Genomic DNA, 26,975 nt, shown 5'->3' on the forward strand with positions numbered 1-26,975 from the left:
TGTAACATATTTGACTACCAAAAAGCTAGAAGTGTGATTTTTTTGTACCGCTTGATTGTCACAAAATCACCAGCATATCTTTTTGAGAAATTGACATTCACTAGGTCTCCCAGGACGAGTAATCTAGTTGTGCCTAACTTTAACTTCGTTGCTTCGACAAGGCTGTTTTTCGTCAACACCGTACGTATTTGGAACTCTATCCCAGCTGCAATTAGGAATAATGTAAACCAAAGCAACTACAAACATATTATTTTCAGTTATTTTTCTAGTCAACAAACTTAAACTGGGCATTTATTTTATTTTTATCTTATCTTAATCTAATTTAACCAAAATTTAAAATTTAAAAAATTAAAAATTTAAAGTTTTGTAGTATTGTTTTGATATGCTTGTTTTCTAGCATCTTTTATTTATTTATTTAAATGAATTATATGAATTATATTTGTTGTACTACAAAAGACAATTTGTCTTATTGTACTAATGTATTTTTTCCGAATAAATGAAATGAAATGAAATGAAAAGATAAATGGCTTCTCAAAAGATAAAATAAAATGCCTCCTTGGCTCGTTGATATTGTTATTGGAAATATCAAAAAAAAAAAAATATCAAAAACTTCAATTTGTGCAAGACTCGCAAATAAAAATTGGATTCTTTTTGGGGCTGCAGACGTTATGAGCCCAAACCGTATCGCACTGTAAGCAACCACTCCATTCTGATATATTTCTTTCGGCCTTCCATAACTTTTCGCAAAAGGAGCCACTGGTGAATTCTTCACATTCAGCTTTTCTAGCTTTCGCTGCTGGTTTTTTGAAGGTTCCTTTTTAAATTTTTGACTTTACTTTTTCCCGGATCTTCCGAATGCTTTCTTCCAACTGATGCTTATATAATGATTTTCTTAATACTGTCGCTTTTCTTCCTCTTCCGGTAGCAGCTGGCTTTCCAATATTTGGCAATGGTAAAATCTGCCATGATGAAACGACTCCTTTACTGGTTGATGCCACAGGTTCTGGAGAAGTCACTCGATTTGTATTAGAAGTCGGTGAAGTAAGAGTATGTCCAGTCTCCGAAGTTGCATTATTTTGCTCGGAAGCTTCAGAGTTTTCGGCAGTTACGTGCTCATACACATCATTTGCAGCAATATAGTCTGCATCAGTACAAATATTTCGATCGAATGGGTATATACCAGTACATCTGAAACCGATAACTGCAACCTGGCCAGTCTGAACCTTATAATACGCTTTGCAAAAGAGACCAACTAAATCGAATTGAGTAACTTTTCGTCCATTTTCTCTCATAAAACGCTTTAATTCGTTACTGTAATAAGTCTTGAGTGGGCTCATGAATGCTCTGTCTAGCGGTTGCATTTAATGAGTGGAATGCGGAGGCAATGATATCATCACCACTCCGTTATCGCGAGCTAAGTTGATCACTTCAATATTTATTACTGTAGTGTCCATCTAAAATCAACATTATTGGATCTATTTCTTGGTGTTTGAATATTTAAAATAAATTTTACATAGAGGGCAGGCTTAAATCGTCATTTTCCATTACAAAATCGTCCAAGGGTCATTCTAGTTGAAAATCGTCAAAATGACGACGGCGTCGTCAATCTGTCAACGCTGTTACCAAGAGCGAAATGACGTACTGTCTTTGGCTGGGAGTATATATATCTCTTCACAAACACAAAGTTGTTTTTGTTGGCCCGCTGTAACTTGGGTTTGGTCATTGGGTTTGGTTATGCTTGCATTATTTGGGGGTTTTCATTAACTTTATCCTAAAAATAAAGGGCTTTAGTTTGTGAAAATGGAAAAATAAAAAACGCAGGGTGTTTATTTGCTTGATCAAAAGGATCTGGGTGAAAAAAGAAATTCATTTAGCCATGTCCGTCCGTCCGTCCGTCCGTTTGTCCGTCCGGCTGTAAACACGATAACTTGAGTAAATTTTGAGGTATCTTGATGAAATTTGGTATGTAGGTGCCTGGGCGCTCATCTCAGATCGCTATTTAAAATGAACGAAATCGGGTTGTAGTCCGATAATTTCGAAAAACCGAAAAAGTGCGATAATTCATTACCAAAGACGGATAAAGCGATGTAACTTGGTAGGTACGTTGTCCTTATGACGCAAAATAGAAAATTAGAAAAATTTTGGACAATGGGCGTGGCGCCGCCCACTTTGAAAAAAGGTAATTTAAAAGTTTTGCAAGCTGTAATTTGGCAGTCGTTGAGGATATCATGATGAAATTTGGTAGGCACGTTACTCCTATTACTATATATGTGCCAAATAAAAATTAGCGAAATCGGATGACGAACACAACCACTTTTAAAAAAATGTTTTTTTAAAGTCAAATTTTAACAAAAAATTTAATATATTTACAGTATAAAAGTAAATTATGTCAACATTCGACTCCAGTAATTATATGGTGCAACAAAATTCAAAGATAAAAGAAAATTTCAAAATGGGCGTAACTCCGCTCTTTTTCATTTATTTCGGTAGGAACATAGATTCTATGACGATAACTGTTTTCTGTGAAAATGGGCGAAATCGGTTGAAGCCACGCCCAGTTTCTATACACAGTCTACCGTCTGTCCTTCCGCTCGGCCGTTAACACGATAACTTGCGCAAAAAACGACATATCTTAACTAAACTTAGTTCACGTACTTACCTGAAGTCACTTTATCTTGTTATAAAATATGGCCGAAATCCGACTATGACCACGCCCACTTTTCCGATATCCAAAATTACGAAAAATAAAAAAAATGCCATAATTCTGTACCAAATATGAAAAAAGAGATGAAACATGGTAATTGGATTGGTTTTTTGACGCAAAATATAACTTTAGAAAAAACTTTGTAAAATGGGTGGGACACCTACCATATTAAGTAGAAGAAAATGAAAAAGTTCTGCAGGGCGAAATCAAAAGCCCTTGGAATCTTGGCAGGAATACTGTTCGTGGTATGACATATATAAATAAATTAGCGGTACCCGACAGAAGATGTTCTGGGTCACCCTGGTCCACATTTTGGTCGATATCTCGAAAATGCCTTCACATATACAACTAAGGGCTACTCCCTTTTAAAACCCTCATTAAAACTTTTAATCTGATACCCATATCGTACAAACACATTCTAATGTCACGCCTGGTCCACCCTTATTGCGATATCTCGAAAAGGCGTCCACCTATAGAACTAAGGCCCACTACGTTTTAAATAATCATTAACACCTTTCATTTGATACACATGTCATACAAACACATTCCAGGGTTACCCTAGGTTCATTTTGCTAAATGGTGATTTTCCCTTATTTTGCCTCCAAATCTCTCAGCTGAGTATACAATGTTCGGTTACACCCGAACTTAGCTTTCCTTACTTATTTTTTATATACTTTTAGATATACGAACATTGTGAAAATAGCGTAAAGTAATTTTTCTTAAATGATTTTATTGCTATAATGTGAAATATAAGTGTTACGAATGGGACAGCATTTGTCACGAGTGCGACATGTTCGAATTAAAAGCCTCATGCTTTGACTCGGATTGAAAGGCCATGAAGAAACCTACTTCATAGATGTCGTATTTGATGAACATTTCTAAAGATATTGATGTTGCTTTTCCCGAGCCTAGAACCAAAGACCTTCGGTGTGGTGGGACACGGACGTCACACAAAAAAAGTATACATACATAGTTTATAGTCAGTGAGTAATGCGAACCCTGCAATTTTCCATAATTTCCTTCATTGGTATATCGGATATACATATACATCATTGGATATACTGAAAGCGGCGCTTTATTTGGTTGCGTAAACTTGCAGTCTTAACTTCCGATAATAAGAGGTATGAGATCGAGAATCGGAAAACTTTGGCAAATGAGGGCTACCCTAAAGTACATATATCGTTAATTGCACGGAAAAGTCGTCTTTATATTTAGCATGCAAAAAAAAAAAAAGACAACAAGATACGAAAACGTCTGCCAACTAAAAAATAATGCACACTTTAGAGATATACGCCGCCGCCGCCACCGATTTTCGTCGTTTTTCGCACGCCGCCGCCGCTACTCATTTAAGACTGTATAGGCCATTTGTTGTTCATGTCGAAAATTGGTCCGATATGGTCAAAAGGGGTATCAACGGATGCGCATCACTGCCAGTTATAAGAATCCAATTGCGAAATTTAACTCTTTCCACCAATTCAAAAGTTATTTAAAAAAACAGTCGCTTTCAATGCCAGCTTAACACGGATTTTGCATCACCCAATTCACCAAGTTATTAAAACAAAGCACCAAAAGGAACTTATATAAAAATGTAAAAGCTCACTTTGGATAATTTTTCAAAAAATTAATAAGGAACAATGAATTCACATAAAATGGCCCAAGTCGAGCATGATTTCAAATTGTCCTTAAGTTGTTAAAAAGCAAGTTACCCGAAAAAATCCGATTTTTTCAAAAATTCTATATTCCGATTGGCTAAAATAATAACCGAAATCAGTAAAGCAAAATCCTTTAGTAGGTTCCAGGGGTTTAAACACTCCTTTGAAATGATTCCCACCTCATACTTAAGTTGAAGATATATGTACGTATCAGAAGGGTTTGAAAAGTCACTTGGCCTTATACTCAAACATCTGTTGTTTATTTGGGAAATTTTAAAATATCGTCTGAAATGTTAATTTTGATTTTCACACTTCATCATTCAATACCCAAGTCTCTTGGTTTGACACTTCTTAAAGTTGGCGGCAATATCCCCAACTAGCCCAAAGGAGTGGATCACATTGTTTGTAGCCTACCAACCAAATTTAAATATAACCTACGCGTTATGGCTCCTTTTACATATGTGAATACGTAGGCACATGTACATATTTACCAGGTTAGGTTTTGTCGTTCGCAAGAACACTCAAATTGGTGAAGCAAAAGCTTACCCAAGACTGTCGAATAAATGACCGGGTGTGCTACTACTCTAACGTAGTGGACAGTCGAACTAGGCTGAAAACTGAAGCTACGAGGTTATTTATAATCGAAAGACATTAAAACAACAGTTTGGACTGATCTTTCAACTTAAAATCGGTCGACTTTCATTCTTAAGTATCGTTTTGGTTTAACGAAGACTACTGAAATCAATGTTTCGAGCACAAACGTCTGCAAATTTTGGTCTACATTAAAAAAAAATTATAAAAATTAACTATGTATAAGTTACGCAATAATATCCACTTGGACTGCTTATGATTTCGAGGGCGGCATCCTTGCCCGAATAGTTACTCCCTAATTTTTTGAAGTTTTTCTCTGGTAGTGCTCGGCAGCATAAATAAATAAATGTAAGGCGCGATAACCTCCGAGGAGATTTTAGGCCAATTTGATTCGTGCCCCTTTTAATTTGTCTTACAAATTGGCGGGACGGGACCTTCTTGTTTTATGCCGACTCCGAACGGCATCTGCTTTGCCCGGCTCATGAAGCCAGGATCTTCAGTGTGGTAGGCGGATCACTCTACCATCACACCATCTCGGCAGCATAGCGCGACAAAAAAAAATCCGTTACAAAGTCTTCAGTGTTACACCTAGAGCTTCAAGGAAAGCGACGTCGACGAAGGTATGAGTTCGAAGTCCCAGTCCTATAACTTCTGTGCTGGCATGTGGTGTGAAGGCCAGGAGGCGTGGTAGTGACTGGTGGTGGACAGGATTACTACTGTTCTCACATCGGGAATTATAGCTTTTAAAACAGCCGAAAAAACTAGAGGCGCCCTTTGTCGCGATCAACGATAGGCCAGCGTTGGTGTTAATCGTTAAAACTGTGACACGAGAGCATTGAGTATTAAAAGGCCATTAATAACTACCGTAAGTCGCATTTGTGTGTGGCCAGTAAAGGGCCACAAATAATTTAAAGAAATCGTGTATACAACGAGTATTAGGAGTTAGACCAGTACATCTCCTTCGGTGAAACTACGCTTTGTACGAGACATACCGACAAAAGTGTGACCATTTTAAGTACTTAAATTGTGTCGGCAGACGCAGTAGTACCAGTCCCTTAGACCAGGATTAGGTTCGAAGCCTCCTTGGATTAAATGAATGTAGGACAGTCCCTCCGCAAGGAGCTGAATGATTCTCGAGACTTTGAGGCAAACGGATCTTTCCGAAATGGCCGAAAACGTTGATTTGCTTCAATATATATAAACAAAACCTTTCATAAATATTATTTTTTAAATAGAAAAATCAAGCTTTTTAAAGTAAGAACACCGGCGTAAGCCGGCGCGCCGCCCACGCCGCCGCCACCGGTATATAATAGTGTCTACGCCGCCGCCGCCGATATAGTTATCGGCGTAAACCTCTACACTTTATTATATAACTTTTAAATTTATTTACATATCTTAATATATTTGTAATTGCATTTTAAAACCAATGACATTTTGTATAAGTATTACCGTAAATATATATGTACATATTATACATATTAAAAAATTACAAACTGTAAAAGCATATGCATTTATCAAGTTAATGCCAGTTTTAGATGGGATTAGGTACACAAAAGCTATAAGATAGGCTAAGTTAAGCCATAAGAAATAAATAAATAAATAAAATAAAGCTTAATATAAATATTTATACGTCGATTGCGATGTTTAAGCAATTGGTTATTTGTCTTTATATTCAATGTATAAATTTATACATTTAATAATTTTATATGGTTTAAATATGGCGCAAAAATTGTAACTACTGTACGCTGAGAATTTGCGAAACAGATCACCTTTTACATTAACTTAAGCAAAGAAGGGATATATAGTTGCTTTTTAGGCCCACTTGCAGAACGGCAAGTTAACTTTTTAACTTAGACATTAAGGGGTTAAACTCATACATATTTGAAAATTTTTTAAACTCTGAGCTAAAAAAATAACATGCCCTTCTGCAAGTGGGCCTTTGAAACTTTTCAACAAAAGCCCACTTGCAGAACGGCAGGTGGTTTTTTAGCTGAGAGTTAATTTTTACAATTTGTGAAAAGTGTATGAATTTAACCCCTCATGTGAAGTTAACTCTGAGTTAAAAATATAACTTGCCGTTCTACAAGTGGGCCTAAGAGTTGATTTTATAATTTGTTACATTTGTATGAAGAGTTGTAACGATAACCTGCCATTCTGTAAGCGGGCCTTAAAATATGTATTAACATAATACTTTCCACAATTTTTTGTTCACCTCACGGATAGCAAACATGCCGAGAGAGGGGAAAGTTAAAGCACAGTCACATAAGCACAACCACCGCGCTAAATGCCATTAGCTCCCAGATAAATTGCGGTTTAAATCAAAACCCCCGCCATTGAACAGTACTCGTTGCGCTAGACCTATCAAACGCTTTGGATACGGTCAAACATGGCACGTTACTGCAAGGCCTGGAAGGGTCTATCCTTCCCCGAAGTCTTAAAAGGTGGGCCCATATTATCTCGGTGGTCGGCAGGCATCGCTGCAATTTAGAAACGCAACATCAAACCCAAGAAGAATTAAACAAGGGGTGCCACAAGGTGGTGTACTACCCCACTTTTGTTTAACTTCTATATATGAAAGCTACCTTCACCACCAGAAGGAGTTACTATCGTTTCCTACGCCGATGACTGCACAATAATGGTCACACGCCCAGGCCCACAGATCGATGAGCTCTGCAACAAAATAAACGGCTACCTCCCTGATTTCTCCAGTTTTTTCACCTCGCGAAACCTGACATTATCACCGACTAAATCATCGGCGACCTTATTTACAACAAATGTCGACCATTTTGAACATCAACGTCAATGGCGTTGTGTAGCGTGTGGCGTTTGATCAGGATCTACATTTTGGTGAGCATGCAGTCGCAATTGTACCGAAAATCCAGAGCCGTAATAAAATCCTCAAATCTCTTGCTGGCTTGGGGAAAAGATAAAGGAACGCCGTTGTTGTTGTTGTTGTAGCAGTGCTTCGCTCCATCCAATAGGTGCGACCGATCACAAATTGTCATCAATATCCTCTAACGGGAGTCCAAGAAAACTTGCTGTTTCAATAGGGGTGGACCATAATGTGAAGGGTGTTAAAAGGCGTTGGTTCCACATTACAATTAAAGAGATGGTTGGTGTCATGTGGGGAAACATTGCAAACAGGGCATACATTTAGTATGTCGGGGTTGATTCTGGATAGGTAAGAGTTTAACCTGTTACAGTATCCAGATCGAAGTTGAGTGTGCGTTCCTCTTCCGCAAGTTTTGGGTACTGTTTTTTGAGAACTGGATTCACCGGGCAATTCTTAGCATACAGGTCCGACGCCTGTATGTGGAGTTCACTCAGGACCTGCTTGTGTTTTTTTGCCTCAGACGGCTGAGTTCTCAGGTGCCGTATTTCCTCATAATGCTTGCGGAGATGACTCCATAAGCCCCTGGGCGGTGTTGGCTCATCAATCAGATGTCTGTTCGGATGCCCAGGTTTCTGGGTATTCAACAGAAACTATTTGGTTAGCATCTCATTTCTCTCCCTGATGGGGAGTATTCTCGCCTCATTATGTAGATGGTGTTCTGGGGACATAAGAAGACAGTCCGTAGCGGTTCTGAGAGCAGTATTTTGGCAGGCCTGTAGCTTCTTCCAGTGTGTAGTTTTTAGTATTGGCGACCGTATAGGGGACGCGTAGCATGCAATCGGCTGGCCAATTGCTTTGTAAGTGGTAATGAGCGTTTCTTTGTCTTTTCCCCAAGTACTGCCAGCAAGAGATATGAGGATTTTATTGCGGCTCTGGATTTTCGGCTGCATGCTCACCAAAATGTAGATCCTGATCAAACGTCACACCCAAGATTTTGGAGTGTGGGACAGTCGGCAGCGTAGTGCCATCGACTTGGATGTTCAAAATGGTCGACATTTCGGACGTCCATGTTGTAAATAAGGTCATGGAGGATTTAGTTGGTGATAATTCCAGGTTTTGCTAGGCGAAAAAACTACAGAGATCAGGCAGTTAGCCGTTTATTCTGTTGCAAAGCTCATCGATTTGTGGGACTGGGCCTGTGGCCATTATTGTGCAGTCATCGGCTTAGGAAACGATAGTAACTCCTTCTGGTGGCGAAGGTAGCTTCGATATGTAGAAGTTAAACAAAAATGAGGATAGGACACCACCCTGTGGCAGCCCTTGTTTAATTCTTCTTGGTTTTGATGTTTCGTTTCTAAATTGCGCCGATGCCTGCCGACTACCCAGATAATTTGCGCTCCTCCTTTTAAGACATGGGGAAAGGGTAGACCCTTCCAGGTCTTGCAGCAACGTGCTATGGTTCACCGTATCAAAAGCTTTTGATAGGTCTTGCGCAATGAATACAGTTCTATGGTGGGGGGTTTGATTTAAACCGCAATTTATCTGGGTGCTAATAGCGTTTAGCGCGGTGGTGGTGCTATGGAGTTTTCTGAAGCCATGCTGATGACAGGCTAGCTGCAAATTTGCTTGGAAGTAGGGGAGCAGAATGGCTTCAAGCGTCTTGGCTAACGGCGATAGGAGAGATTTCGGGCGATATAACTCTCCTATGTTAGCTGGTTTCCCAGGCTTTAGTAACGGGTCCACCTTGGCCGTTTTCCATTTTTCGGGAATGACGAAGTTGGAAAGGGAGAAATTGAAGACATGCGCTAAATATTTGAAACGCTCTTTCTCTAGACTCTTAAGCATCGGCTTGGCTATGCCGTCTGGGCCTACTGCTTTGGATGGTTTAGCATGACCGATGGCATCCTCAACCTCTTTGGCGGTGATGGTAATTGGAGATGCGCTGAATTTATGTTTATGTGCGTGTCTGTTGGCCCTCCGTCTATCTTTGTCGACCGTAGAATGCATTATATATTGTGGGCGGAAAGAGCTCGCGCATTTTTTCGCATCCGTCAGCACTTTATCGCCAAAGGCGATGGAAATTTTGTCATTGTGCTTAGACGGATTCGATAGGGACTTTACGGTGGACCAAAGTTTACCTACACCGGCAGAGAGGTTACAACCGCTTAGGTGCTCCTCCCTTTTTACAAATGGAATATATCATACTTCATATCTCTGGATGTAGTAATGGTAGGACAATGAAAATTGGTAAGGAGCTATATGACGTTAAGTCCTAACACCTCCAGTAAAACGTGGAATTGGGAAAAAGGGGCGTGGCACCTTCCCTACAAATGCTTCTTCAGAATTCAGACCCACCAAAATTGTGCAATGGAACCAGACTTTGCGTTTAGAAATTAATGCCGAATGTAATCGAAGCAGCAATCATCAGCGGTAAAAACAAAGGTGAAGATGTGCTCATACCATGGATCCCAATGATTGCTACAGATTTTCCATTAAATTTTAAGCTCTTACAGTTTCCTGTATGCATTGCTTTTGCAATTACAATCAACAAAGCGCAAGAACAATCGCCTACTGTTGCAGGATTCAATTTAGAGTCCGTGCTTTTCCCATGGCAAGCTATATATTGCTTGCTCTAGAGTTGGAACGCCAAAAAATATGTTTATCTTTGCACCGAAGGAAAAAACCAAAAATATTGTGTACCCACATGCATTACAATAAGATACAATAATAAAATGTTTTAAACGAAGATCTCACCAAATATGCGTACAAAATTCAATTCAATTTACAGAACAATAAACTAAATTATCCACAAACAAAACAGAAAAAATAACGCAACATTCATTCGATCTCGGGGGTTACAACGTACGCCAGGTAAAGCTAGTACTATATAAATGTTATTGAAGGTACACATGTCTGATTTGCATTAAGGCTTGCCTGTTTAAATTTGTCTTCTTGAGTATAATACAATTTTAAGTTATGTATATATGTACATCTGAATATCTGTATAAACGGTTATAAAGCGATTTATGTAGTCAAGTCAATGAAGTTGCATATAATACTAGTCATCAGTTAGTACTTTTTGCAAAATTCATGTCTTATATCCGTTCTTGCGGGTATTGGAAAATTGCTTCTAAACATCTTTTGATGATAAATTTTTTATCTGGCATTTGGAAAAGTCAAATTACAAAATTTTTGTTTGTTTCATTTGGTTTGGCATTTGTACAGAGTTTGGGAGAGTGATTTTAAAATTGTTTTAAAAATCAAAAAAGAATGGGGTTATCTTCTTATAATTATACTCAGCTGAGCAGAGCTTACAGAGTATATTGATTTTGTTCGCATAACGGTACACCGTAACGGCATAAACTAATCGAGATAGATATAGACTTCTATATATCAAAATGATCTGGATGAAAAAAGAAATTATTTAGCCATGTCCGTCTGTCATGTCTGTCCGTAAACAATATAACTTGAGTAAATTTTGACGTATCTTAATGAAATTTGGTACGTAAGTGTGAATAAAGTGCGATAATTCATTACTAACGATGGATAAAGCGATGAAACTTGGTAGGTGGGTTGACCCTATGACGCAGAATAGAAAATTCGTAAAATTTTGGACAATGGGCGTGGCACCGCCCACTTTAAAAAGAAGGTAATTTAAAGGTTTTGCAAGCTGTAATTTGACAGCTGAGTATGTAATGTTCTGTTACACCCGAACTTAGCCTTCCTTACTTGCTTTATCATGATATCAACAGGTGCTGAGCCAAGTAGTTGTGCTGGATTTTGAGAATTAAGTTTAATGGCTCTTAAGTATTCTGATGGTATAGCGATTTAAGAAATGTTTTAAGGAATCGATATATTAAAACTTTTGAGCTTTTTGAACATTAAACATTTTATTTCTTAAATACAAAAAAAATTTCAATAGTGTACATATATACAATTTTGTACATGGATAGTGATTTGCACTTTAATATAAAAAATTTTGAGCAGCACTTATCATTATGATGTTTTTCCCAATAAACAAAAAATAATAATTGAATATCAATTATTACTTAGCGGTGTTAAGCTCATTAATTCTTAAAAATCATAACTTAAATTGAACACACGATTAAACATACAAACATATAAGGATGCATTTCATTTCAGAATAATCCAAGCATTACTTTAACTGTTTACAGTTGAAACACCAATATGAATACCGTTTAAATTATTGAAAAACAAATGAAAACGAAAATCGCCGCCGATGTAAAGAAAAGCCGCACAACATTCTATATTTCAAAATGAATGACAGCTTATGGAGTTAGCAGCTTTCCAAAACAGGTTTGGTTTTTGTATTATTCACCGATTCTAGATATTCAGTACGCACTTTTCTTTCACTACCATGTAACTGTATCCAAAGCTAATTGGGTTACAAAAAAAAAAAAAAGCGATAAGTGATTTTATGCATTTGGCTAAATTTTTCAGGAGTTGAGACTGGAAAAATCTGTAATTTGATTTATAAGGGTTACCTTAATGTGTGTATGTCTATAGATTTAGTTATACATTTGTAGTATATTTTCGGTATAGTGATAAAAGCTTTTGTGATGTGAAAAATATGAATTTAATAATATATAAATGTTATTGAAGGTACACTTGTCTTATTTACATTAAAGCTTGCCTGTTTAAGTTTGTGTTGCTGAGTATAATAGAATTTTAAGTTATATACATCGGAATATCTGTATAAACGGCTATAACACAATTTATGTAGTCAAGTCAAAGAAGTTTCATATAATACTAATCATCAGTTAGTACTTTTTGCGAAATTCATGTCTTATGTCCGTTTTGGCGGGTATTGGAAAATTGCTTCTAAACATCTTAATGAGGTATTTGAGTTTGTTTTGAGGGATAGTATTATTCCCACAATCACAATATATATTAATATAAACTCAAAAATTTATAGAATTTTCACAATACCCACTAGAATGAATTTCGTAAAAAGTACAATCTGTTGGTTCTTATTAAAATACATTTATTTGGTTCAGTGTTTGCAATGCTACATATTATACGAGCAATGTATTCCTTTTACTTCTCATACACAAAAGTGTGATGGAACTTCAAAAATAATATTTCCTGTTGAGTGTCGAAAATTTGGGGTTTCGACTCCTGGTTCGCCCTCGACGGTAATAGTACGCGATTTACCACCTAAACGGCAGGCAATTGTGGAAGTTACATCTACACGCAGTTCACGCTGGCAGATACTGTAAAGACATAAAATCTATTACTTTCTTGAACATAAGCACGAAAATTCAACAAAATATGATGGATTCGAGGAGCTTTAGGCATATGTTGCTGAAGATGATTTCAGATTGAAATAGAATTATCGACGATTTAAAACCCAAAATAAAATTTTAAATATTGTGTTTTATTTAGCCTTCTACGTCTTTGTTATTGTAAAATTTTATAAGAGCTAAAAGATATAAAATTTTACAATAACAAAGACGTACAAGGCTATCAAAAATCATTAATAATAATTTGATAGTCTCATTTAAAAATTTTAAATTTTGCTGCAAATTTTAGGTGAGTTACAATTAAAAACACAATTTTGTAACAATGCTGATTAATTTAACTCTACATTTCTTTGCATATGCCACAAATAAGTGGTGTGCTGCCCGTATGCTAAAGACCCGAGATAAAGTAGCGGATGGGGCGCAATTGTAATACATTTTCTTCTGGTACGAATCGCTGCTGTTTTAAGTAGAGTTATTCGATGCTTTTTTGGAAGTTCCGATTGTGTTTAACTGCCCATAGTTAGAACCCTAGTGCGTGCTAGTTCTAGCATTCGCTGTTTCTTTGTTGCCCTCTTCGTCGCAAATGCTGGTATCTTAGTCAATGACCCGAACTTCCGCTTGGATTATACAAGTCGAGTTGGGAAGACGGACTGATAGCGAAAAGTAAACTTGCTCAGAGAAGGCTCGGGCTGAAAGTTCTTTTTTTAACCCAGAGTTAATTTAAAAACTGTTGTCAAAAATGTATGAGTTTAACCCTTCAATTCAAGTTAACTCTGAGGTAAAACGATAACTTGCCGCTCTGCAAGTTTGAGCTAAAAGGTTATTCGAAGTCAAAGGTCAAAATTTCAGGTTTTTGAGTTTTACTCCAAAACGTTAAGTTTTATCCAAAAATAACCCGTTAGTTGTAGATTTCGAAACTCTACAAAAATAGTCCTCATGATTTTTTTGTGAGTATCACAGTGCTCGAGATATCGAAATTATAAAAGTTAGATTGAATTTGCTTACTTCTTAGAAATTTGTTTTCTTACTTTTAACTAGTTTATTGCCAGAGCTTTGGCTATGGCAGAACATATAACCTTTGTCACGAGTAATTTTAAATCAACCTTAAAAGGTTGATAGTAGGTATATGTCTAAGCAAATGCATACATATATTATTGCTTATGATATACATACTCAGAATATTTTTTACATATCACTCCAACTAATTCGCCGATGCGGTCCTCTTTTAACTGCGATATTTCGCCTTGTAATGCAAATACCAAATCATTATTCGCAGGTGAGTGAAATATTATAAGTTGATCACGTCCAGGACTTATGCTGATCGATGTTAGCTAAAAAGTAAAATATGATAATTAAGGGCACAAAAATATACAAAAGGGAAGATTAAGCCAAGAGTTTAAAAGTTAACCTTTCTTTATCCTGTCGTAATAAGAGAGCAAAACGGCGCACAGTATTGCCACTGTATGAAACTAAGTAGAGAACGGTAATACCAATTTCTCACAGAATCTTAGTCGAATCACAATATTCTTTAATGATATTTTGGCGAATGTTAGAAATTTCGATGCGTCACTGTGCTTCTAGTAAATAAATGCTACACAACAACTGTAAGCCGTATACACACGCATACATAGAAGGCAACGAAGAATATTTCACACACATGCCCAAAATCAAAGTAAGCAATCACACATATATATGAGCATGTACACGAGTGGTCGCCAGCTAGTGAAATAATAGCCGTGTTTTTTAACACGCGTATATCCGTTTACGCTTAAACTTTATATTGACTGCTAAGAGACAAACTATAAATACACCTCTGAAATTGCTGCGCATAAATTTTGTCCTACTAAATTTCAATACGCATTATACTCAGATGTAACTGAAATATGTGTCTTTGTTTCACCCTCTACACTAATTCTATGTATTATATGTGTGTCCACAATTCATCGCAACTGATTCAGCTATATGTTATACCCTATGGCCATCAGAGCGTTGCGTCTCCGCTTTTCGGTACACCCTGTTGCTGTAGCTAGTTGTTTAACCACAGCCGCTAGATGGGTCTCCTTAGCATTATCTAAGCGAAGATAGGCGTTTTTTTACACGCGCAAACGAAACGTATACACGCGTGTTAAAAAACACGGCTAATTATTTGCGCTCACTTCACACCTATTATTATTCTCTTTGTTACCGGAACTATATCCGACAAAGGACCATCAACATGGGTAACACTCCCCAAAGCTTTCGGGGAATGTCCTTATCGTTAATACAACAACAACAAGGAACTTCAGATTTGGCAATTGAAGTATATTTCGCCTTGCCCATTCACATACAAAATGTATCGAAGCACTGTTATAATAAACATTATCCCTATACAACAAAAATACTTCCTAACATATTTTGTATCGAATTCATTTGTTATATTGTAGTTTTTAATTGCGTAAAATGTTAGAAAAGTTACCAACGAGTGTTAAAAATAATTTTACTTGCAAAGTGTGCCAACACCCTTAGCCAAAGCAAAATTCAAATTCTTCTTATACTTTGCTTGTAACAAAAGTTGTAAGTTGGCTTATTTTCATGTTAGGTGGCGCCAGTGTCGCTTAATAAACCGTTCTCCATAAAGATATGTGCGGTCTACTCACAATGCATCTATATGAGAAATTGCTTATGTGACGGGGCTTTTAGTCGTCGCTGAACAAGAAGAGTAGCAACATCGGATGAGCTAAATGTTATTGCGCATTTCCAAAAAGATAATAAACAAAATTTTTCGAAGCACTGTTATAATAAACATTTTCCCTATACAACAAAAATACTTGTAACATATTTTGTATCGAATTCATTTGTTATATTGCGGTTTTTAATTGCGTAAAATGTTAGAAAAGTTACCAACGAGTGGTAAAAAAAATTTCACTTGCAAAGTGTACCAACACCCTTAGGTTAGGTTAGGTTGATCTGGCCGGTCCATGAGCACCTCACAGCGATTGATTGAGTCCGTACTGTTACCAGAAGTTTGTTTAACGACCAAAATGAAAACCCCTATCAAAAACCAGGACCTATGTTATAAAATAACTCCGTCCTCTTGGCAAATACTAGAAGCGTCCTAGGACTCAAGCCATTTGCTGCTCCTAGATCTGACAGCTGTATCACTCCCAATAGCTGGGGTCTTAGCCTGGCAAGTGCAGGGCACGAGCACAGAACGTGTTCGATCGTTTCCTCCTCCAACCCGCACTTCCTGCATCTGCTATCACTGACCAAGCCTAATTTAAAGGCATGTGACGCCAGAAGGCAGTGTCCAGTCAGAATACCCGTCATGAGTCTACAGTCCTCTCTTTTTAATGATAGAAGCAACTTTGTTAGTCTAAGGTTGTAAGACCTACACATAATTTTCGACACTTTACAGCCCCGCGCTTGAGCCCTCGCCTTTCCCGCTTGGTCGATCATGTGCACCTCTCGCCTTCGCTTAATATCGCCCAGTCTAATTGGGACGTTTACGGAGCAAGCTTCAAGGGATGCGCCCTTTTTAGCTAGTTCGTCCGCTTTTTCATTCCCATCTATTCCCATATGCCCTGGGACCCAATATAGATGTATGCATCTCCCTGTCCCGATTCTCTCCAGAGACTGCTTACACTCTAACATGCATTTAGATGCTGTGCTATGCGAGATTATTGCCTTAATAGCTGCTTGACTGTCAATATAAGAGTTAACACGGTTGCAGCTTTAGCTATTCTCTTTCAGGGTTTTTACTGCTTTGGTTACGGCTAATTTTTCCGCTTGGAAAACGCTACAGTAATCCGCCAGCCTGTAGGTTCTGCTTATTTCCGGATCAGCACAGTATACCGCAGACCTTAATCCTTCCACTATTTTGGAACAATCTGTTTACACATGTATCGCCTCGTCCGCCATTTGCGCACCTTTGCGCCAACCATCCACCTCTATTGTGACCTTAAGATCTCCCTCAACGCGCATATAGGGAATCAGGTAGTCTGTTCGTCTGGTGATTTATTACGCTTTACTATTATGGTCGTATGGTCGGCGCTTAAGCTGTCCCGAGGCACCGAGCCTGGTTGCAGTTGCTAATGCTATGTTCCTTGCTACCAGGTCTACAGGTGGAATGTGCAGAATGGCATACAGTGCAGCCGTTGGGTTTGTTTTCAGGGCTCCCGTAATGCTAAGCATCGAGAATCTTCATACCCCCTATAATTTTTTGAGGTATGTTGTTTTGTGTGTTGTTTTCCACCAAACAAGAACTCCATAGTATAGAATAGGGTTTACATAAAAAAAAAATAAATTTAAGGCGCGATAACCTCCGAAGAGATCTAAGGTCGAGCTTCTCTTCCAATTTGCGTCGTGCTCCTCTTGATTTTCCCTACAAATTGGCCGGACGGGACCTACATGCTTTATGCCTACTCCGAACGGCATCTGCAAGGCAGATGAGTTTTCACTGAGAGCTTTTCATGCCAGAAATACACTCGGAGCGCTTGCCAATCACTGCCGAGGGGCGACCCCGCTTAGAAACACTTTCTTCTAATTGAACAACCTTATTTCTAAAAGTTTGATGTTGCTTTGCCCGGGGTGTGAACCCAGGGCATACCGTGTGGTAGACGGAGCACGCTACCATCACACCACGACTTACAATCGCTGTAAAAACCCAATGAGAAAGAGAGGGCGATAAGCCCCACTTACACCCCAGCATTCTTTTACATGCATAAACTGCCGTTGAGGCCTTCTTCACCCCCTGCTCCACGTTGAGCTTCCATGCCAGCTTACTGTCTAGGATGATTCCGAGATATTTTGTGCAAGGTTTCTCCTGTAAGGTCACCCCTCCTAACTTAGGCCTGGTCCAATTTGGGACCTTGTACCTCTTTGTAAATAAGACCATATCTGTCTTCTCCGCATTGACTTTCAACCCGACATTAGATGCCCAGGTATGAATATCCCGAAGCGCCCGATCCATCAAAGAACTAATCGTTCGAAGGCACATTCCACTTACGACAATTGCAACGTCATCTGCGTAAGCTGTAAGTTTTACGGGTCCCTAATCGAATCGCCTTAGAAGTTGGTTGATGACCAGCGTCCACAGCAGAGGTGATAGCACCCCTCCCTGCGGCATGCCCCTATCCACTGATTTCGTGGTCTCGTACAATCCCCATTGTGATGTAATCTTCCTGCAATTTAACATGCAGTCGATCCATCTGATTAAGGAGGGATGGACTTTAAGGGAATTAAGACCATCCATAATCGCCCATTTATAAACATTATTGAAAGCCCCGGCAATTTCTAAGAAGACTCCTAGAGCATACTCCTTATATTCCAGGGATTTCTCTATGCTAATTACCACCCTATGCAATGCGGTGTCTACCGACTTGCCTTTGGTGTACGCATGCTGTGTTGTGGAGAGCAGCTTTTCATCCACGTTGGACTTTATGTACACATCGATCAGCCTCTCAAAGATTTTGAGCAGAAATGATGTTAAGCTAATGGGTATATAGTCTTTGGGATACACGTGACCAATCTTCCCCGCCTTTGGTAGGAAAGCTACACGAGCAGTTCTCCAAGAGTGCGGTACATGATTCAGCCTTATGCACCCATCGAATATTATTTTAAGCCATTCCACGACCGCCATACTTGAAACTTGTACCATGGCCGGGAATATACCTTCTGGGCCCGGCGATTTAAACTTAGAAAACGTTTTCACTGCCCATTCGATCTTGGTATCGGTCACCAAGCCCGGCACTACCCGCTCCGTGATCGAAGTGTGAGTTATGTCTGCTGGCTTTTCTAAACCGTCTTCCAATGGGAAATGTGTGTCGAGAAGCACCTCAAGGGATTCCTCACTATTACGTGACCATTGCCCGTTCTCTTTCTTTATAAGTCCCTGGACTATGTTTCCCCTTGCTAGGACTTTTTTCAACCGTGCTGCTTCGCTGGAGCACTCTATATCCGTACAGAAACTTTTCCATGAGATTATCTTCGCTCTGTAAATTCCACGCTTGTAGATCCTCAGTAGATCCCTGTACTCGTCCTGACACGCTCCGCTTTCCGCGAAACATAAGTAAGCAGCCACACAAACATGTATACAGCACAACTAAGAGCGAAGAAGAGAGAGAAAACAGACACACATGCAAGTGAACAACAGCTAAAAGCGAATTAGAGAAAAAAGAGACACATACATGCAGGCCCGACGATAGGGGAGGGTGAATGGTGGGATTCCCCCGGGGCCCGGCGTTTCTCAGGGGGCCCGCGATTTAGTGGTACTAATACATTTTTTTTTGATTCAAGAAAGTGTTTAGTTGTTCCATGTTCAAATTTTAAGCCGAATTTCAAAAGCAACGAATATTGATAATGATTTTTTGCCTAGGCCTTCGAGCAGTGAGGAGCTGGACCGATGAGAGGGGAGGGGGAATGGGGGGATTCCCCCGGGCCCGGGGTTTCTGAGGGGGGCCGCGATTTAGAGGTATTAAGCATTTTTTTTAATTCAGGAGAGTCTTTAGTGGTTCAATTGTGGAATTTTTAAGCCGAATTTCAAAAGCAACGAATAACTGCATTTCGTTTTAATATTATAGTGAATAAAAAAAGGCTAAAATGTGTGTTAGTTGGTTGCCGGTGTTTGAATAGATGTGCAGGTTGACTATTCAAACTTTCACATAAGTTGCGTATAACTCACGCGGTGGTTATTACATAGGTTTGGCTGCGATCGACGTACAGGGTCTCGAGATATAAGCCGAAACGTGGACCCGGGTACACCTAGAATGTGTTTACAGAATATGGATAACAAATGAAAGCTGTTGATGATTGCTTTAGTACAGGGTATTTTCATACCTATTGGTGATTAGGGTCTCGAGATATAGGCCAAAGCGTGGATCAGGGTAACACTACGATGTATTTTTACATTATGGGTATCAAATTGAAGCTGTTGATGTGTGCTTTAGTACAGAGTAATATATTATACCGCTGGGTTACTACGGTCTCGAGATATAGGCCAAAACGTGCACCCGGATACCCCTAGAATGTGTGGGTAATATGGATATCAAATTAAAGCTGTTGCTGAGAGCTCTAAAGTAATTTTCATTGTGATATTTTATTTAGTCGCATCAACCTGGCAAAAGTGATAAATATGCATGCGAAGCCGAAATAAAGACATGAATTAATAATACGCACATACCTATTTACATACATCCTATTCGGTTTGCCTGAAATTTGGTATATAAATTTGCTTATATTAGTATTTACTATCCTTTTTTTCCGGGAAGTAGACCAGAGACGGAATGGGACTGGTATTAGGACTAGGACTGGGACTGGAACAAAATACATACCACCCTCTGGGAAAGGCAATAAGGTGGAGAAGAATGAGAAGAACTTGAGAGAAGAGAAAAGAGAGGAGACTGAGTAAGAGATAGAATGAGACGAAGATGGAGATAGATGAAGCGTGATCGTTATGACGAGGCATTTCCTACCTCCTTGTTTAACAGAATCTTGCCAAATGAATAGAAAGTGGAGCGTGACTGGTTGGTGTGGAGTGCCAGTAGCAATGATTTTTATTGCCTACCATGTCGTCGGTTAAGCACCAATACTTTAAATCGACCTAAAATTTTTTTCCTGGCGGATATTCGAAATTGCAGGTGTGAAAGAAGCTATACGATAAACTGCCAGCACACGAAAATACTCAAAATCACATTAAATGTTATATTCAATGGAGATCTTTACAAAAACCAAATTTTTTGCGGTTCCCCCTAGAGTATCCAGACACTACGTTCCTTTCTATTTACCCCTTTGTCGACGAAACTTTGCTAAAAATAATCCTCTTCTTATCTGGTGCGCGCACTACAATGACTTGTATAGCTGCATCAGTCTTGAATGTACTTTTGCCACTATACGTAATGCAATACTTGCCTATCTAATTTAAGAGATACAAGCTAATTTAATTTGCCGGCATTTTATTCCTTCGATAAAAAACAGGAACTATCTCGCTTAAGGATGGAGGAACATTTATCAACATGTATCATTAAGAAGGAACAAGACAGTACTGTGTTGATTGGAATCTGGTGCATTCCAACAACGTAAAAAACATGCTTTTTCATGAGTCACTGACCGGAATCGTATGCATTCCGGCAGTATAATCTTATGGGTCAGGCATCGAGCTGATTGGAATTCGGTGCATTCCAACAACACAGGTCATGTTACTTTTTTATGCCTTGTGATGGCGTATCCTCATTACACTACTCTTAGCACTGCCGGATTCCCATGACATGCTGATTGGAATCTTGTTGCATTCCAACAGGGAGATTGGAATCCACTGCATTCCGATATCATGCTGAGCGGAATCTGATGCATTCCGCCAGTAGAAGATTTCGGCATAAGATCTTATTTCTGCTCATATTTCTTATTATTATTATATTTTGAAATTAAATAGTAATGTTCATTAATATTTCTTTGTTTGTAATATAACATTGTTGAAATCTCGATATATCTTAAATTTTATCTTTTGAGTTGTATATTTATATATCTTTTATATTATGCAGTCGACCATAGTTTGTCGTCGACTTTAAATAATAAATAAATAAATAAAAAAATTAAAAAAAAGGAGGCTACAATTGACACACTTATCAATGAACAGCTAAATACTGAAACTCAAAAGTGGAAAGAAATTTTATATAGAATTTTGGACACTATTTTATTTTTGGGTGAAAGAGGCATAGCTTTCAGAGGCGAAAGTATATATATTGGTGAACGAAACAATGGAAATTCTAAGATGCCCAACAAATCTTAGAACTCATAAGCCATTATGATCAGATACTTAGAGATCATTTGCAGAAAGTTAGGATTTCACAACAGCAGCACAAACGTTTACAAGTTCACTATCTTTCCCCAGACATTCAGAACGAGTTTATAGAAATTTGTGCAAAACACGTGAGAGAAACTATATTAGATCAACACAAGAACGCCAAGTATTTTGCTATTATCGTTGATGCTACGCATGATTCTAGTCACTTTGAACACACTACGTTCATTTTGCGCTACCACCATTTCAATTCGAAATCAACAAATTTTACAATTCAAGAACGGTTTTTGGCTTTCGTGGATTGTAACAAAAAAACTGGTCAGGAAATCGCTGATTTAATTTGCCATACTCTAGGTAAACATGAAAACCCATTAAAAGATTGTCGTGCACAAGGGTACGATAACGGCGCCAATATGAAAGGAGCTTCAACGGAGCACAACGTCGAATTCTCGACAAAAACTCGAATATTGATTACTCGCCTTGTGCAACCTACAGTCTGAATTTATGTGGTGTTGATGCTGCAGATTTTGTACGGCTGCAACTACTTTCTTATAGGTTGTACAAAAATGTTTTACTATTTTCGGCAGCAGTCTACAACGATGAGACATCCTCAAAAAATGTACTCAGCTCTCTTCACAGTATTTCAGACACTAGGTGGTCGGCTAGAATTGAGGCAGTCAGACCATTCGCAAACCATGCTCCAGGATTAACACAAGCACTAAACGCATTACTTACGCTAAATTTGACTGCACAAGCACACGGAGATATTCCCGGCATTCTCAAGTACATCAACAATTTCGAATGTATCTTACTGTCCTCAATTTGGTTCAAAATACTGATTACCATTAATGAAAGAAACGTCGTACTCCAGAGACGCCACCATAGTTGTCGAGGTCAAAATTCAGAAACAAAAATTCACAAATTAATATTCAGGAGTCAAATATCAGAAGTCAAAATTAAGAAGTCAAATTTCAGAAGTCGAAATTCAGAAGTCAAAATTCATAAAGTAATCAGAGAGCATGGCTCAATTATATGGTTGGCTCATCTCATCAGCTGATTTTATTTATATCATTGGATGGTCGAAGGGATTGTCAAAAGAAGATGGCAAACTCAAAATGAAACCAACACATTGGCAACATTTTCTTACACATACAAAAACTGCTAAGATTTATGTTTTCATTCCATACCATTCGCACCAACACCAATACACAGATTTTGACAATTTGGACAGACATTTTTTGTTATTGTACAGATGAGCCAACCATATAGTCCGCGTTGCCATATATATTTTTTCCAAGTCGTCAGACGCCCCCCAAAGAATCGTCAAAAATCGTCATATCTATGGCAACAACCAAAGTTGAGTTAGGACGAAGTTGGGTTATTACCAGCGGACGTACGATTGTATTCGCCGGAAACCAAAATGAGATCGCCGGATTTCATTCAACAATATTAGCTTTAAAAGTGCTTTTCTGAAAATTGTCTTTGGTTGTTATTTTTTGTTGCCACATACAACATATAAAATCGTTTTTTTCATTTCATTTTATTTTATAAATAACAAAAACGTCTTAAAAGATAAATTTTGTATTGCATACATAAGGTACTTGTTTCCAGTCATTTTAAGAATTAAGTTTTTTTTTGTTTTCTGTGAGCTCGAATCGAACCTCCTATATGATTTGGTTTCTTAGTTATACATTTTCGCCTTCATTTTTTTAGCATATTATTTGCGGTTCAATATTATGAAGGAAAATTTATTCAATTTTAAATAATCTTGGGCTAGCAATATTACTTTTAATGCATCAGTTTCCATACGGTTTCGGATTTTTGTTTTGTTTAAATTTATTGTAGAAAAAATTCGTTCTACATTCGCTGAAGAGTGTGGCAAGCACATTAGATCGGCAACGAATGCACATAAATTAGAAAAAGCGTATGTGGAGTCAGCTCTTTTGATATTAGAAGTAGTTTTCCAAAAAATTTCTGGAGGAACCTTAGAAATGTCTTCAAAATAGACGAACTGCGGCATTTGTGATATAGCGCTTAGTTTTTGGGTAATTTTGGCCTAACCAAAAGTCTAATTCACCTCTTTTTCGTCACATTTTGTTTTGTGAAATAACATCTATAGCGTACTTTATAAAAAGTTGTATACCGCCAACAGTTTACAATTTATAAGACGAAATTCGGGTCCGAAATCCGCGGGTAATGTGGTATGCAAACGTAGGCTAATTTAGTATAATATAACATTTAACCCGAATAATAACAAGATCAGTTTTACTAAAGAAAATATTAAAGAACTTATTTTAAAATTTACCAACTTTATTAATAAAAGATAAATAGCTTCTCAAAAGATAAAATAACATGCCTCCTTGGCTCGTTGATATTAAAAATGAATAAGTTATTGGAAATATCAAAATTGCTTAAAAACTTCAGACTCGCAACTAAAAATTGAATTTTTTTTGGGAATATGAGCCCAAACCGTATCGAACTGTAAACAAGCACTCCATTCTGATATATTTCTTTCGTCCTTCCATAACTTTTCGCAAAAGAGCAAATTGCTCCGTCTGGAGGCATTTCAACAAAATCTCCTTGGTTCGATTATGCGTAGACGACGCTTACTTCGGAGTCAATGGTTAATTCTTCACATTCAGCTTTTCTAGCTTTCGCTGCTGGTTTTTTGAAGGTTACTTTTCTTTTTTAAATTTTGGCTTCACTTTTCCCCGGATCCTCCGAATGCTTTCTGATTCTTATATGGTGATTTTGTTATTACTGTCGCTTTTGACTTCCTCTACCGGCAGCAACTGGCTCTCTAATCTTTGGCAATGGTAAAATCTGCCATGGTGAAACGACTCTTTTTACTGGTTGATGCCACAGGTTCTGGAGAAGTCACTCGATTTGTATTATATGTCGGTGAAGTAATAGTACGTCCAGTCTCCGAAGTTGCATTATTTTGCTCGGAAACTTCAGAGTCTGCATCAGTAAAAATATTTCGATCGAATGGGTATATACCAGTACATCTGAAACCGTTAACTGCAACCTCGCCAGTCTGAACCTTATAATACGCTTTGGAAAAGAGACCAACTAAATCGAATTTAGTAACTGTTCGTCTATTTTCTGTCATAATAAGTCTTGAGTGGGCTCATGAATTCTCCGTCTAGCGGTTGCATTTTATGAGTGGAATGCGGTGGCAATGATATCATCACCACTCCGTTTTCACGAGCTAAGTTGATCACTTCAATATTTATTACTGTATTGTCCATCTAAAGTCAACATTATTGGATCTATTTCTTGGTGTTTGAATATTTAAAATAAAGCTTACATAGAAGGCAGGCTTAAATCGTCATTTTTCATTACAAAATCGTCCAAACGTCATTCTAGTTGAAAGTCGTCAATCTGTCAACGCTGCATATAGTTGAACCATGTCAGAGAGCAGAAAAACATAAAATTTTGCGCAAAATTTCAACTTCTGAATTTTGACTTCTGATATCTGACTTCTGAATTTCAATTTCTGAACTTCTGTCTCGGAGTTGTGACTTCTGAATTTTGGCTTTCTAAAAAAAGAGTACTGACTAATGTTTTCTGAAAAAATGTGTTTCTGAATTTTAGTTTTCTGAATTTATGGGTGGAACCAATATATCGGCACTCTGATGTTTGTGAGTGTAGCATGTTGTAGCAATATAGGAGTATTACATATGTGATAAATAGTAAATATTCTGTGTTAATTTTATTTTCAGCTCTTAGTTCAAACATCATTTAGTTGATGTGGCAAAAATGTTTTTTGATGTAATCTATCAATAATGATTCATTAATGAGACGTCATTAATTCAAATTAATCATATGTATTAGTGAATTTTTTATAGGGGGCCCGTAAATTGTTTAGTTCCGGGCCCGGATTTTCTCTCTACGGCCCTGGTGAGGAGACAATAAAAACATCAAACAAAAATGTATGTTTACATGAATCCAAAATCGTAAAGTTTTCGTGGTGACACTGATGGAGGTTCATCTTCAAAAAATCTTCCAAATTATTTAAAGTCCAGATTATTTAAAGGACTTCGATATCGGTATCGTGAATAATGAGTTTTTGCGATCTGAAGAAGTCAACGAAATAATTCGTCGAGGTCATCAAAAGTGTCCTGTTATTTTTCCACATGATTGTCATGACGAGGCATTTCCTACTTCGTTGTTAAACCGAACCTTGCCAAATGGAGAGAAAGTGGAGCCTGACTGGTTAGTGTGGAGTGCCAGTAGCAATGCTTTTTATTGCCTACCATGTCGTCTGTTAAGCACCAATATTTTAAATGGACCTAAACTTTGTTGTCCTGGAAGATATTCGAAATTCCAGGTATGGAAGAAACTATACGATAAACTGCCATCACACGAAAATACCCAAGATCACATTAAATGTTATATTCAATGGCGATCTTTACAAAATCTAATTCAAAAGGAGGCTACAATTGATACACTTATCAATGAGCAGCTAATCACTGAAACTCAAAAGTGGAAAGAAATTTTATATAGAATTTTGGACACTATTTTATTTTTGGGTGAAAAAGGCGTAGCTTTCAAAGGCGAAAGTATATATCTTGGTGAACGAAACGATGGACATTTTTTGGACATCTAAGATCTCATAAGCCATTATGATCCGATACTTAGAGATAATTTGGAGAAATTTAGGATTTCACAACAGCAGCACAAACGTTTACAAGTTTACTATCTTTCCCTAGACATTCAGAACGAGTTTATAGAAATTTGTGTAAAGCACGTGAGGTAAACTATATTAGATCAAGGCAAGAAAGCCAATAATTTTGCTATTATCGTTGATGTTATGCCTGATGCTAGTCACGTTGACTACGTTTATTTTGCGCTAACTCCATTCAATTTGAAAGCAACAAATTTTACAATTCAAGAATGGTTTTTGGCTTTCGTGAATTGTAACCAAAAAACGGGTCAGAAAATCGCTGATCTAATTTGCCATACTCTAGGTAAACATGAAATCTCATTTAAATATTGTCGTGCACAAGGGTACGATAACGGCGCCAATATGAAAGGAGCTTACAACGGAGCACTACGGCACATTCTCGACAAAAACTCGAATGCTGATTACTCGCTTAGTGCAACCCACAGTCTCAATTTATGTGGTGTTGATGCTGCAGAATGTTGTACGGCT

The 26,975-nt window shown here is 37.9% G+C and overlaps 1 protein-coding gene and 1 pseudogene across 1 annotated transcript in view; one reads left to right on the forward strand and one right to left on the reverse strand.

The window, feature by feature from the left end:
• The window catches only part of LOC137241447 (thioredoxin-like protein 1), a 105,947-nt pseudogene extending 92,848 nt beyond the window's left edge, over positions 1-13,099 (forward strand).
• The window catches only part of Myo31DF (Unconventional myosin ID), a 90,587-nt gene continuing 75,242 nt past the window's right edge, over positions 11,631-26,975 (reverse strand). The window contains exons 9-10 of the mRNA XM_067769067.1: positions 14,218-14,375; positions 11,631-13,014 (exon numbers count right to left, since the gene is read on the reverse strand). Of these exons, the coding sequence (XP_067625168.1) occupies positions 12,846-13,014; positions 14,218-14,375 (327 nt within the window). The 3' untranslated portion in view covers positions 11,631-12,845. The remainder of the gene's footprint in view (positions 13,015-14,217; positions 14,376-26,975) is intronic.

Source organism: Eurosta solidaginis, chromosome 2 (assembly GCF_040869045.1).
Source record: "Eurosta solidaginis isolate ZX-2024a chromosome 2, ASM4086904v1, whole genome shotgun sequence".
In the NCBI taxonomy this organism is placed as follows: domain Eukaryota; kingdom Metazoa; phylum Arthropoda; class Insecta; order Diptera; family Tephritidae; genus Eurosta; species Eurosta solidaginis.